The sequence below is a fragment of the Phacochoerus africanus genome, chromosome 8, assembly GCF_016906955.1.
Source record: "Phacochoerus africanus isolate WHEZ1 chromosome 8, ROS_Pafr_v1, whole genome shotgun sequence".
NCBI classification, from domain to species: Eukaryota; Metazoa; Chordata; class Mammalia; order Artiodactyla; family Suidae; genus Phacochoerus; species Phacochoerus africanus.
In genome coordinates, this window is record NC_062551.1 from 80,032,827 (window position 1) to 80,047,078 (window position 14,252).

Consider the following 14,252-nt stretch of genomic DNA (forward strand, 5'->3'; position numbering starts at 1 on the left):
CTCTTAGGGTCTGTCTCCTCATTGCCAGTGTCTGCAATATTGTCTGCACATTGCCAGTGCTGGCATCCAGGGAAGGTGTGAGCAAACAAGAATACACTGAAATCCAGACAGAGTTGAAGGGTAACCCAGACAGAGTTGAAGGCAGTAGGCAGGTTGTTGGGAGAATAAGTAAATTCAATGAAAAGACCTGAGTGTAAGAGAAAGGTTAAATGGTTTTTCACATACAATAGAGGAAAAGAAAACTGTCCCATCTTTAAATATATTGACCTATATTTCACTCATAGATAAAAGTACTTTGAGTCCTTATGTGATCACAAACTGATGGGACTTTATTGAAGTAGCTTTAACTCTAAGAATCAAAGGAGTTGCCAATGTATGGTTAAAGAACAAAACTCTGTTTTGGTCCATTTCTTAGAGGTCTGTTATGTGATAGCTATCAGTGAGTTCCAGCCTGTTGCAATATGTGATACCCTTCTGTTTAGGCAAATACACTGTTTCAGAAAAGGGCTCACTCGACTGTGGAGCCCCAGGCACCTTAGGGGGCTGATGGAGTAACAGTTACAAACGCTGGCTCTGGCGCAGGTCCCCAGTAGGTTCTGGAAGAAAGAGCAGAGAGCAGGGCTGTCCAGGCAGCTGACTGCTCCCTCCTGGCCCTTTCATCAGCCCACCCCTGCTTCTCTTCCCAGATGGTCACCCTGGTGTCACTGCTGAGCAATGAAGTTAACAAATGTTTTAATTTCACTGCTGAGCAGTTCTGCAGAGGAGGAGACAGCAGAGAGGATAATGAGAAGCGCATCAGATGCCACCATTGATGAAAGCTTCTCTTCCCCACTGGCTCAAACGATAATGCCAGACAAATTGGATACTGAGAGAGGTGGATCTGGGGTATTCGGAGAGCTCCTGGTGAATGAAAACTGGCCCAGGATAGAATGAGATAGCGGTGCGCCGTATCAATTAAGATGCGCAAAGGAAAGGGAAAGGAAAGGGGATGAAACCGATATAAAACTAAGGGCATTAGCAATAGTGGATCTTTATAAGATACCTATCACTGAGTTGAACAAATTACTCTTAAAATTCAGCAGCTTAGAAGAACAAACCATTATGACCTCATGGTTTCCATGGGTCAGAAATCCAGGCATAGCCTAGCTGAGTGCCTGCCTCAGGGTCCCTCACAGAGTGGCAGCCTGGGCTGCAGACATGTGGAGGCTCAGCTGGGAAGTGTCTCTTTCTAAGCTCACTCACTGTTGGCCGGGACCCGAGTTCCATGCCACAACAGCCTCTCTGGAGGGCCCCTCACAACAAAGCAACTTGCATCCCCCACCCCGAACAAAGACACTTGAGAGAGTTCCCATGTGGGCCAGATGGAAGTCACAGAAACCTACCTTGCAAGTGGTAGCCCATCACTGTTGCCATATTCTCTGCATTAGAAGCAGGTCATTAGGTTCAGTTCAAGGGCATGAAAACCTGGAGGCAGGCATCCTGGGAAGCAGCTTAGGGCTTTGTCTGGGAAGAGGCATTCTAAAGAGATTTTAGGCCAACTAACAAAAGCATGAAAGGTTGAATGAATGTGACCAGAGGGCATTAAGGATGCAACTGATAGTTTTATCCCACTTGTTTACTATTTTTAAAATGGAAATGAGTCGTGTTTAAGGAAGTTACCAGCCTATGTCAATGCCATAGCAACACCAGATCTGAACTGCGCCTGCAACCTACACAACAGCTCTTGGCAACGCCAGATCCTTAACCCACTGAGCGAGGCCAGGGATTGAACCTGCATCCTCATGGATGCTAGTCAGATTCATTTTTGCTGAGCCAATGATGGGAACTCCTATTCCAGTAAAATCTTAATGTGGATTATTAAACTATGTTTTATCTATGTTTTACTTTTGGAGATGACCAAAAAATATAGGAGGCTTTTTTTTTTTAATTTAACTTAGCTTTATGTAGTCCTCTCTGATCAGGAAACAAGCTAGAGCAAACTCAGGAAACACAAATCCTAACTCATTTATGATCCTGTTTATTTGAGAGGAGAGGAAAAGATAAAGTCTCTCTAAACAACAATTTTAAACATATAATTACTGTCAGAAAATATTATAATAACCGTCTCAGTGAACTTGGCTAAGGTACATATTCATGAGACCCTTTCGTGTTGTGTCACGTGGCTGTGTGTGTGTGTGTGTGTGTGTGTGTGTCTAGAAAACCTTCACTTTTTTGCTCTCTAAAGACTCTCATGAGAAAACTATTTTCTTTTATAATATTGACACTAAAATACATCAAAGGTGGGTTGTAGTTTTGCCAAGTAGAAATATCAAGATTATACACAAGACTGTAACCATGAAATTAAGTTTTGATTACCAGCTTTTTTTCAGATACATTCATTACCGCTGAAATACATTATTTCTGCCTTCCAGTTGGCCTTCCTCCCATCTGTGTGAGAGATGCTCTCTCAGACCAAAGAAAGGAATGCTAATTTTGTTTATTTTACCCCTGGAGTTGTTGATATTTCAGTGCTCTGGGTTTCCAAGAGTCACGATGGTGAGTTTGGTTTTAGACGTGTGGTGCTGAGACCCCTGGAGGATAAGGCATATCTAGCAGAAGCTGCGTTGGCTCTAGGTTTAGACAGAGGACCAGGATTAGAGAGCTCGTTTTTCAGGGTTATCTTCATATAAGTGAAAGTTAAAGCTACGTATGTCAGAGATTTTCAAAAGAAAGCGTATATAAAGGGAGAAAAAAATAAAGAGTTGAAGTCAGTCTTAGGTACTGCTTTTTGGTTATGGATTTGGAAGAAGAACCAGTGAGGAAAGCAGAAAAAGAGTGGTCAGAAAGGCCGGTTCTCATGCAGAGGACCTCAGTGTCAGGAAGTCAGAGGAGACTGGGACGCAAAGGCGACGGTGACGTCAAATGCCATGGAGCTCAAACTGCCAAGAGCCTACTTGCCGAATCCAAGCGTGTGGGCTTCCTGTGGCTGGCTGCCTGATTTCTCTTTCTGGGCACTTGTGTTCCACAGACCATAAAGGGATGTCTTGAGGGTGAAGAAGGACAATCAGTATTCCAGAGAATCCTGGATAAAGTAAAAAATGAGAGCCTGGAGGTTCAGACTGTTGTGTCCCTGTTGAGGCTGTACCAAGATTCTAATCCTACAGTAAAGACAGCTCTGCTAGACAGAAAGCCAGAAGACGTCGAAGCAGTGCAGCCAAAAGGTAGGAGAAACCATATCCCCCTGAGCGAACAGTTTTATTCTGGGAAGATGCTGTAACATTTGTTCCAGTGATACATTTCTTCAGTGGCTTAGTTATTGTTAAGTGATTTTCAGGTAAATTCTGCCTGTGGTTCCAGAGGCTGCATGTTAAATAGATACAAATAAAACCTGAGTCTTTGTTGCCGTCCCCTAGTTAACTAATCTGACACCTTGAAGTTGAAGAATACCGTCAGTGTTCTCCTGCCCTTCAAAAAGCCACACACCCAAATCAATGTGCCGAGTACCCAGGGTGAACTGGTTTGCTGACAGCACTTAAAGGCTGAAGTTTCTCTCATTTGGGTTAGGTACAAAGAAGTGGCCTTGCCAACCAGAAGTTAACCTCTGGCTGGCTCTACAGCTTTGTGTTTCGACAGATAAATGAAACATTTTTCCTTTCATAGAGTTTAAACAGAATAATAAAGTATTTTCCTCTCCAAAAAGAGATTCTGCATTCGGGTGCTCAGAATAGGCTGAGAATCACTTTACTATTCTGTTAGATCTCTCTTGACAAACCATGCTGTCATTTTCTTCAAATTGACTAGCTTCTCTTGTTCATCTCTAACTCTCTCACCCCCAGGGAGCATAGAGGAGGGAAAGACCTTGTCTATTCTGTTACTAGAACACAAAGAAGATCTGATCCAGTGTGTAACACAGCTGAGACCTATCATGGAGTTCCTGGAAACAGCCAAGGAGGAATTCCTGACCGGCTCTGAGAAAAGGGTAACTGTGTCTGTCGGGGGTCTCTTCCTCCCTTCTGAATTTGTATGGCACTTTAAAAAAAAAAAAAAAAAAAGCACCTCTTTTGGGGCACACCACACTTTTTACCTTGCAGTGTTTTTTCACATACTACATAGTAAGCACCTGGAAGCTCAGATTCCGCTTCGTGCCTCCCTGTGTCCCCTGCAGCAGCTTGCTGGGCGCCACGCACACTGCAGTCAGAGCTCACATTACACAGGCGGATGGACTGGCTTCTCCTGCTCTGACTCTGGGAGGTTTCCATATGAAACATTTGCCCCAAGAGTGAAAGTGTTTAGGCGCATTTGTAATTATGATGACACTTCTTTTCTTCACAGAAGTGATACACTGTTCATTTTTAGAACTTTTGGAAACCAAGGAGAAAGAAAAAATCAAAATCTCCCACCATCTCTCCCTTCAGAGATGATCACCGCTAACGTTTTGGGGCATGTGCTCCCACTTCCTCTCACTCGAATCATCTTGAGATGGGCTTATCATATAGTTGTGTAACTTTATTATTTAATCTAATCTATTTCCACACCTACCATGTGGATTTTGGTAGCTGTTTTGTGCTCTGTGTAACGGATATATTATAATTCAGTAATTCTTTATTGTTGAGCCTTTGTCATTTTTTGCTATTCTAGTATTTTGCTATTATAAGTCATGTTACAGGGGGCCTTTTGCACACAAATCTTTGCACCCTTCTCAGATTATTTCCTCAGAATAATTTCTAAGAAGCGAGATTTTGGAGTAGAGAGTATATAGTCTTTCAAGTGTTTCATATATATTGCCAAATTGCCCTTCAGGAAGGTTGTACCAATTTACTCTCCCACCAGCCAGCTGCTAAAATCCTCATAAAACTGCTGGCATGACTTCTCAAGTCAACTAGATAACTGTATTTGTTGGTGTTATTGATTTCAACTTTGTGCTAAAAATATTTTTATATCTGGAAGGAAGAAATAGGGACAGAGAACTTTTGTGGCATCAAACTGTGGGAAGTGGCTTAAATGTTCAGGAGAGAAAATGTTTAGAACCACTGGTGTGTGGGCTGAATGTGGGGCTGAAGGTGAGGACTGGAGCTAGGTTTTCTTTTTCTCAGTGATCTTGTATTACTATTTTTCGTGTAAAATGAGAATAGCCTTTAATCTAAAAATTGTATTTCGCAAATTATGTTTTTGAAAGTTTAACGCCTTTGTACTTCTTAGAGGAAGATAATATACACACAGAATAAGATTAAACCCTGTTTTCCCCTTAGACTCCAGATTAAGTGTGATTTCAGGCACTCAGTTTAAGTAAGTTGTTTAGAGCTCTAGAAGTACCTAATTCTCTGTTTAGTGATTTCATTCAATTACTCATTCAAACTTTTTCCTTATTAGCTAGATTGAATGTGTCCTTTGAACTGTTTCATTATCTTGGTAAAGCAGCATTTATAGGTAGAGCCGAAACTCAGCCTCATTCTCTGCAGCAAGATAGACCACACTGTCATTTTCTCCTGTCACTTTCAGTTTACTTGACAGAAAGGGCTGAAGCAGAAGAACTTAAATTAGTTATAAATTACAAAAACACTTCTTAGGATTGGGGTTCCACCAGAGCTTCATTAAGCTACTCTTTCTCACGAAAATTGAAGCAAAATAATAAAGCTGGAGTGTAGAGGTGAATGTTGATCAAATAGCCACAGTGTTTTGACACCATGTGGAACCGAACCGGCCCTCAGGCCTTTTGGGACTTTCTCTCTTACGGAATGATGCTGATCATAGGTACCCCGGCCCGCATGTTTACATACCTTGGGTTCTATGAGAAGTGGGCAACAGGAAGTTCTTCAGGATTGGAAAAACCTCTACAGAAATAGTAATTACTATATCTGCCGCTTATTTATTGTTGACTCTGTGCTCAGCAGTGTGCTCAGGACCTTTTAAGTGTTATTAAATTCTACCCTTGTAGCAACTTTATAAAGTCATGGATGTTACTCTGATTTTAAAGACGAAGAAACAGAAGCTTAAGAAGGGGTAGGCAGCTCACCCACAGGCGCAGCTGCTTGAGGCCAGCAGTGGAACCCAGACTTCTAGACAAAGCACATTCTCTTAACCACTGTGTATCCTGCTTCCTAATAATATCAGTAACCACTGTGGTTTCTTAACAATCCTGTGTGTCCTAGGAGTGATGTTTGGCTCTACAAATAGCAACTTCATTCTAGAGAATCCTCAGCACTAAGAGTTGGTATCGTTTATCTTCTTTTTTTTTTTTTCTTTGTCTTTTAGGGCTGTACCTGCAGCTTATGAAGGTTCCTAGGCTAGGAGTCCAATCAGAACTGTAGACGCCGGCCTACACCACAGCCACAGCAACATGGGATCCGAGCCACGTCTGCAACCTACACCACAGCTCACGGCAGCACCGGACCTTAACCCACGGAGAGAGGCCAGGGATCCAACCCGCGTATCCATGGATGCTAGTCGGGTTTGCTACCACTAAGCCATGATAGGAACTCCATGGTATCATTATCTTCTTTTGCAGATGAGGAAAATAAGGTTTAAAGAACTAAAATAACTTGCCCAAGGTCACACAGGCCCTACATTTTAGAACTGGGTTTCAAATTAGGCCTGTCTGGCTTTAATGTCCATACCCACTCTTAACAGCATCTGACTGCCTCGTTTTATATCAGGTTACTATTTAGGAACTAAAAAATAGCACAGAAATCAGTGTGGTTTTTAGATACAAGCACTTAAGTTTTAATTTATGACTCATTTAGTAGAAATAGATATGAGACCTTAAAGAGAATGACAATAGTCTGTAATGACAGGGAATATGACAGCTTAATTTATAATATACACATTTCTTTCATATATATATAACATACTCCTTTCACATATATAAAGCTAATTTGGTTTTATAGCTACATGTATTGCTTTTCAGTGGGAGTTAATTTGATGGTGGCATCCTCTGACATGCTATTGTGACTGATCTGCTGGACTCCTTCTCCTGAGAGCTGGCATTTTTCCCAAAGGAAAGCTCAAAATTCAGCTGCCATGAATCTGTAGGTTACACGTATTGAAATAATCCCCTGCATTATCCATAAGAGCCCAGTTATATGTAGTGAGTTATAGTTCATTAAGAAATGGTTCTGTTGTAATAGGAAAATATCTATAAACTAACTGTCATGTGTTTTATTTTTCAACCTTCTGCTGGAGCTCTGTGCCCTTTTGGACTCAGAAAACCCTCTAGCACACCAGGAAAGAATGAGGGGGTAGAACTGTGGGATGATAACTGGAGCTGATGCCTGTGGCCATTGAGGAGAGAGATAATAAGGAATCTGTAGGAAAAATAGCCAGCAGTGCACTTTAAATCTGGTATTTTGGAGGCCACAGAAGAATATGTAACGTACCTGGGTATTCAAACTGCTATGTAGTAAATCAAGAAAAAGGAAGGGAAAGAATAGACTTGCTCAGAGCTTGCACCCTCTGCCACCATCATGTACTTTATTGAACAAAAATCGAAAAACACTGCAACTGGAGTTCCCGTTGTAGCTCAGCAGTAATGAACCCAACTAGTATCCATGAGGACTCGGGTTCGATCCCTGGCCTCGCTCAGTGGGGTAAAGATCCAGCATTGCTGTGAGCTATGGTGTAGGTCGCACATGTGGCTCGGATCCCATGTTGCTAGGGCTGGCAGCTGCAGCTCCAATTCGACCTTTAGCCTGGGAACTTCCATATGCTGTGGGTGCCGCCCTAAAAAGCAAAAAGAAAAGAAAAGAAAAAAGAAAATCACTGTAACTATATTAATTAATCACCAGTGTATTTTTCAATCTTAGTATCTGAACAAACTCAGTCTAAAGAAACAGGTGAAAGAAAGATTTTCATAGAGCTATTTGTTTGGAGAATGTTTTGGATTTTTATTGAAATAATACAAGGAAGAGGCTATGACAAAATTAGTGCTAGAGACCAGCAGAAGAAGACCTAGAGACAGGGCGTCTTGTAATGCTGTCTTGCTGGATTTCCAGTGGTGTGTCAGATACATTTAGAATTGCCAGTAACTGGTGTCGGGTTGATTGCTTTGCCACTGCAGGTGATTCTGAATTGCTGTGAGGGTAGAACACCCAAGGAGACAATAGAAAATTTGTTGCAGAGAGTGTCTGAAGAGAAGACCCTGAGTGCTGAGAGTTTGATAAAACTCCTTCAGGCCGTGAAGATGGCGTTTCCGAACTTGGGCCTTCTGCTGGAGAATTTGCAGAAATTAGCCACTTTGCCAAGCGCTGCAGGTATGAGTTAATTATTGACTCTCCAGACTGGCTCCTACAGAAAATTATAGCCTGAAACACCCTTTGGCTCCAAGTTGGGGCGATCACACAGCGTTAAGGAACGCCACTGCCAAAGAGGAACTAGCCATCACAGATCAGCTAAGAGTTAAGATCGGAAATCTGAGAATCGCTCTTCTCCATTAGGCTCCTTTATGATGTTCCGCTGGTTCAGGGTTAATGAAAGTGTGGCTTTCCCAGGGCTGTCACGTGTCACCTGTGAATGCCTGTACAGCAGATGGGCTCACACTACTCACACATAGGAGCGGCAGAAACTCAACATCTTGAGGTCCCCACTCCCACTTGAGGGCTGTTTGGTTCCAGCCGTCCCCAGAATTAAACACCCCTCATATCCATCCAGTTGGGGGAAATGAGTCCATACCCCATTCCTTAGAAAAACAACACAACTCCAGCCAGTCCTCCCCTGTCCAAGAGTGTTTGACACTGAGCTGGTTTTCAGAAAAAGGATATTTGAGAAATGAATTTTTTTACTAACTTATAAAAATAATGTATACTTATACAAACTTGAGCAATTTAAAAAATGAAGAAACCGCAACACATTTCATTAACACATTGACATATTTTCTCTATCATAGTTTTACATTGTTGAGATACTATACTATATTTTATAGTTAAAACATAAACCTTCTCCTCCACTTTTCAAAACACTCCCTAGAATTCTAGTGTGTGTGTGTGTGTGTGTGTGTGTTTTTTTAAGGCTGTGTAGTTTTTCATCATAAAGATATACAATATATTACTCATGCTTGCTTGTTTAGGGGCACATGAAGCATAATGGTTAAGATTATCAAGACTACCTGGGTTTGGAGTTCCCACTGTGGCAAGTAGATTAAGGACCTGGCATTGTCTCTGTGGTGCTTTGGGTTCAATCCCTGGCCTAGTGCAGTGGGTTAAGGATCAGCATTGCAGTAGCTATGGTATAGGTTAGGGCTGAGCCATGGATTCACTCTCTGGCCCAGGAACTTCCATATGACCTTGGGATGGCCAAAAAAGTAGGGGGGGAGGCTCCTTGGATTTTCATCGTGACTCCTTTGGTAGTTATGTGACCCTGAGTAAGTGACAACCTTTCTGAACCCCATTGTCTCTGTGAGATGGGGATAAGAATGGTACCTATCACATTCATTTCTGTGGCTATTCTATGAGATCGTATAGGTGAACGTTTGGCACAATGCTCAGCACATAATAGGCACTCAGTAAATATTAGTTGTCATTTTCATCATCATCGCAAATCACACAGTTGCAAATATCTTCGTACCCAGATTTTTTTGCCGTCAGATGATTTCTTAAGGATAGATTCCCAGAAGTGGAGTTCCTAGGCCAAAGAGGAGAATAAATTGCTTCGTATCTGCAGAGTGAGAGGGAATGCCCGGTGGTTTTGATTTCTCTTGACTTTCGAATAAATATGACCTCTTAAAAGGGAGTAGCTAACAGATTGGCTCGGAGGGCGTGTAAACAGAACGGTGGGTCAGCTTCGCTGCACAGTCCTGACGCGCGCCTTCTGTATTTTGGATCGCCGCGTGCATCCTTTACCTCAGGCCCGACAGATAACATCCCTTGACTCTGTGCCTCTGAATCCCTTCCAAGTACAGCCTTCTAATTACCCCCCTGTCGAGAAGTCACTAGCTTCTACCACCAGACGCGAACTTTGAGAGCGTGAGTGGGCCTGTGACCCTGAAGCACTGAGTGATAGAGTGTAGACCAAAGGAGACGGGAACACGTGTGTGAGCCCCGAGCCAGGAGCTGCGCTGGTGCTCCAGAGGAGGCTGCACTCCAGCTGATCTCGCTCTTCTGCCCTCATTTGTAACTCCCCTCGAGGCCTGTAGGAGAAGCCCGGAAGGAGCTGCTTCTGTTGTATCCGACGTTGTTGTTTTGCTAATATCTTTACAGTCCAAGCAAGCCCTGATGATTATGGGATTGAGCTGTTGAGACGGTATCACGAAAACCTGTCTGAGATTTTCACAGACAACCAGATGCTACTAAAAATAATCCCGCATGTGAAGAGTTTAGCCCCTGGAGAAAGAGAGGTAAGCGCGGGAGACAGGGAAGGAGGGTGGGTAAACTGAGAGAGAAGTCAAAAGACAGAGATATATATACATACATACATTGAAAAATATATGTTTATATAAACAAACACACAGCCACGTTGAGAAATACTAAGGAGTCAGCCGTAAAGGAGAAAGAAAAGGTGATCCAGTTTTCTAAGGCCCAATAACAGGCAGGATAGTTGTAATTTCTGCAGTGATAACGAAAGACATTCAAAAGGAGGAATGAAGAACTCTGTCGTGTATAGAAATCTCTCAGGTTGAAAGTGAAGGACCCCGCCACCCAGCGCTCACACTTACAGCTCTGCGGCTGGGCTAGTGCCTAACGCATGTTTGTGCTGCATCTTGAAGGTCATGGAGAAGCTTGTGAAACGTGACTCTGGTTCGGGTGGTTTCAGTGCTCTGATGTCAGCCGTTCTAGAAAAGCAGACTCTCTCTGCAACAGCCATTTGGCAACTGCTGCTGGTAGCTCAGGAGACAAAGACCTGCCCCTTGAACCTGCTCATGGAGGAAATACGAAGGGAGCCTGGTGCCGACACTTTCTTCCGGGCAGGTGGGTCACCTGGTTCTGGGCTGGCTTTGCCCCCAACCAGAGTTTATTGTCAGTCTTTGCAGAAAACAGAGGGAGCTCTCTTAGGGTAGCCTTCCACGTCTGGCTGTTCAAAGTCAGACTGGCAGTTTTGTTCAAGGCCATGGGAGTTTGTAAACCTTTCAAAGTAAAATATGCCACAGTTATTCTGAGCCTGCATTAGTAGTTGTATTCCGATTACAGTGCTCCTTGCCGTTTTCCTCACTCCCAGCCCCAGGCGGGAGCTAGAGGAATGTCCTCTCATTATGCAGAATGGAGTTGAGAAAAGGGGAGAGGAGAAGCGGTGCTCGGAGTTTTACTAGTGAGTTTTCCAATCCTTCTTGTTTCAGTGACCGCCCCAGAAAGTGCTGCCTTTGAAACCATCCTGAGGCATCACAGGTTGATCCTCGAGGCCATCCAACAAAGGACTGAGCCCACGTGCTCGGCCTCTGAGGAAGAGCACCTGGCAGAGACGGTGAAGGAGGTGCGGTGGGAACGAGAAACAGCGTTTGGGGAGTTTCGCAGCGTTGATGCCCGGGACCGTCTTCCCTCTGGTGGGAGGAGCTCCAGGCCAAGCCACTCTGTGTGATGCTTTTGCTCTTTTAATCCTCCCAACTCCAGGTGGCAGGTGATGTCGCCACCCACACTTTACAGATAAGGGTGCTCAGCACCCAGGGTTCAGTAATACATGTAGGCTGTGCCAGCTGGTCAGAGAAGCAGCCAGGATTTGAACTCAGGTCCAGGTGACTCAGATGGTCGCATTTGTCTCATCCTCATTGAACTCCAAGGGAATCATGTCACCGTCCTCTTACATCTTCTAAGGAGCAACTTTTTTCAGAGGAAGGAAAGTAAAATTGGTCTTATTACATGCTCTATTCTGGCTTCTAGAAAGAGCAAAAATAAACATAGGAAGAACAAAGCTTTTGCCCATATGGGGTAGCAAATAGTGCCAACTCATTTTCTGTAAGGCATCTCGCCGTGTGGCCAGCATCCCAGAAAAGCCAGGTGGGGATTGCAGGGGGAGTTCACGGATGTTCATCCCAGGATCATGCGGCGTCCTGAGTGGGGAAGAATTACAAAGGAACATAAAATTAAACTCCAGACTCACCTGTCATGCCTTTTGATCCAGGTAGGCGTGGGTGGTATGTAGAATGATGGGTTTCTGACTCGAGCCACACAGGGGACAGCCCCACCTTGGTCTGACTCTCAGATGGGAAGAAGACGGCACACATGTCTCTGTGGCTTCAGAGGAAAGATTCATCTGCTAGACTCTCCCTCATGCCTCGCACTTCAGAGACGGGGCTTCTGCAGTTGATCAGTTTTAGCCTCACTAATTAGTCTCATGCCTGCCTCCAGGGACATCAGGTTTATTTAGATAGACTTGAAAAGAGCAGAAATAAAATAGCCTCCAAAATGAAAATTCCATTTGGCCATCTGCGGATGGTTGAGCTTTATTTTCTCAGTGCACCGACTCTTTCTGCTGATGGCTCTCACATTCTGAGAGGAGAGCTTTGAAATCATATTCTTGGCCTCTTTAAAGCCCCTATTTGAACCTTCTTTAAAAAGCTGAGTTTCTTTATGAAAGAAAATGATGTTTAAAAGGGTACATCTAAGTATCTAAAAATGTGAAGCCACTGATCATGCAGAATTACTTCCCGACATTGAGGCAGTTACATATTATGAAAAACTGTCTTGATCTTCAAGACAGAAATGCCAACAACCAGGTCCTGTAGCTTTCCAAGCTCTTAATATTAGGATCTAGAAAATGTCTTTGGGATCTGAGACGATACTTCCCATAGAAAATCCTCCGTGCTTCCTTGTCTGCACTGTCTTTGTATTTGCACATTGGTCTTCTCCACTTGTGTCTCCCTGCTTAAATTTTGTTAATCTCCCTCTTGGAGAAAGAGGGCTCTCCACTGTGTCACCAGCAGTGTCCTTGTTAGAAATGGAGCAGTGCCTCCCTAAAATTAGCTTCGTTGTCTGAGTTGAAACTGTGGAGAAAATCTGCTGATATTAACTGCAGACCCTCATCTCATGGTATTCATTTAGATTCTGAGCATTTCCTCCGAGACAGCCAGCCCTGAAGCTTCCCTGAGAGCATTGCTGAGCAGAGCCATGGAAAAATCCATCTCGGCCTTTGAAATATGTCAGCTCCTGTGCAGCGTCCACAGAACCTTCCCAGGCCTGCAGCCTGTCATGCAGGAGTTGGCCCACACGGGTAAGAAACAGGGTGGGCGGGGTCCCCTCAGGCCCCCCGGTTTGTTTCTTTATTGGCAAAAAGAGACGGCAGTTCATATAAGAAGTCATCCTTCGCGCTCTTATTTATTTATTTTCTGTGCTGTCAATACTTAGAAAAGCCATAGACACAATGTAAAATGACACTGCTTGTGTTTATCAGAGAGTAAAGATGACAGTGATGTTACTTCAAAATTTTATAAGGTCCCCACCTTGTCTCCATTCTCCTCTAAGAAGAGAAGTTAGCAGAGTAGAAACAGAGAGAATTCTCAGGGCTGTGAGATCTCTTTCCTGTGCAGGTTTCCTTACTCGGGAAAAGGGGGAAAAGGAAAGATGGACGACGAACAACAAATTTCACCTTGAAGCCAAGGACAAAGCAGACGAAAAGGCAGCCGAGCCAGCCGAGGAAGACTGCCAGCCTGGGAAGCAGGACAGTCAAGGAGAGACTGGTTCATTGCCAGAACAACAAGAAAAAGACACGTCTGCCTCCCCAGAGTCTGCCAAGAAGAGCTTCATCTGTAAGGCCTGTGACAAAAGCTTCCATTTCTACTGCCGTCTCAAGGTGCACATGAAGCGCTGTCGTGCGGCCAAGAGCAAACAGGTGCAATGTAAGGAGTGTAACGAGACCAAGGACTCGAAGAAAGAGCTGGAGAAACATCAGCTGGAGGCCCATGGTGCAGGTGGAGAGGGTGACGTCCCCAAGAAGAAGAAGAAGAGGCTTCCAGTGACGTGTGACCTCTGTGGGAGAGAATTTGCTCATGCCTCAGGTACGTTCAAGAAGGCGCAGAGTAGAGGATGATAATTCTGATGTCGTTTGGATGGCCTTGCCTCCAGTGCAGTGAGGACTGTGCAAGGGCATAGAAAATAGAGCAGAGGCGGGTAGTGTTTTGGGAAGAGTGTGAACTTTAGGATCAGCTCTCGGAGCACTTATTTTCCTCTTGGTTAAATAGGCACCCTGAGAGCACCTGCTCTTTTGGATTGTTACGAAGACTGAAGATAACGTGGCTAAAACACCTAATGCAGGGCCTTCAGTAGAGTTAGTACTTGGTAAATTGTGGCTATTTTTATTCCTGAGAATAACGAGCTGTTTAACACCAAAGTCTTGGGTTTTCCATGTGTCCTTTGTTT

At 43.9% G+C, this 14,252-nt stretch overlaps 1 protein-coding gene across 4 annotated transcripts in view; it reads left to right on the forward strand.

Moving 5' to 3' along the window:
- Positions 1–14,252, forward strand: part of ZBTB40 (zinc finger and BTB domain containing 40) — a 66,991-nt gene that overhangs the window by 36,945 nt on the left and 15,794 nt on the right. For 3 of the 4 annotated variants that reach the window (XM_047792373.1, XM_047792374.1, XM_047792375.1), the window contains exons 5-12: positions 3,008–3,200; positions 3,816–3,958; positions 8,033–8,225; positions 10,167–10,303; positions 10,673–10,874; positions 11,240–11,373; positions 12,939–13,107; positions 13,424–13,891. In XM_047792373.1, the coding sequence (XP_047648329.1) occupies positions 3,008–3,200; positions 3,816–3,958; positions 8,033–8,225; positions 10,167–10,303; positions 10,673–10,874; positions 11,240–11,373; positions 12,939–13,107; positions 13,424–13,891 (1,639 nt within the window). The remainder of the gene's footprint in view (positions 1–3,007; positions 3,201–3,815; positions 3,959–8,032; positions 8,226–10,166; positions 10,304–10,672; positions 10,875–11,239; positions 11,374–12,938; positions 13,108–13,423; positions 13,892–14,252) is intronic. The other variant, XM_047792376.1, reaches the window with a different exon arrangement.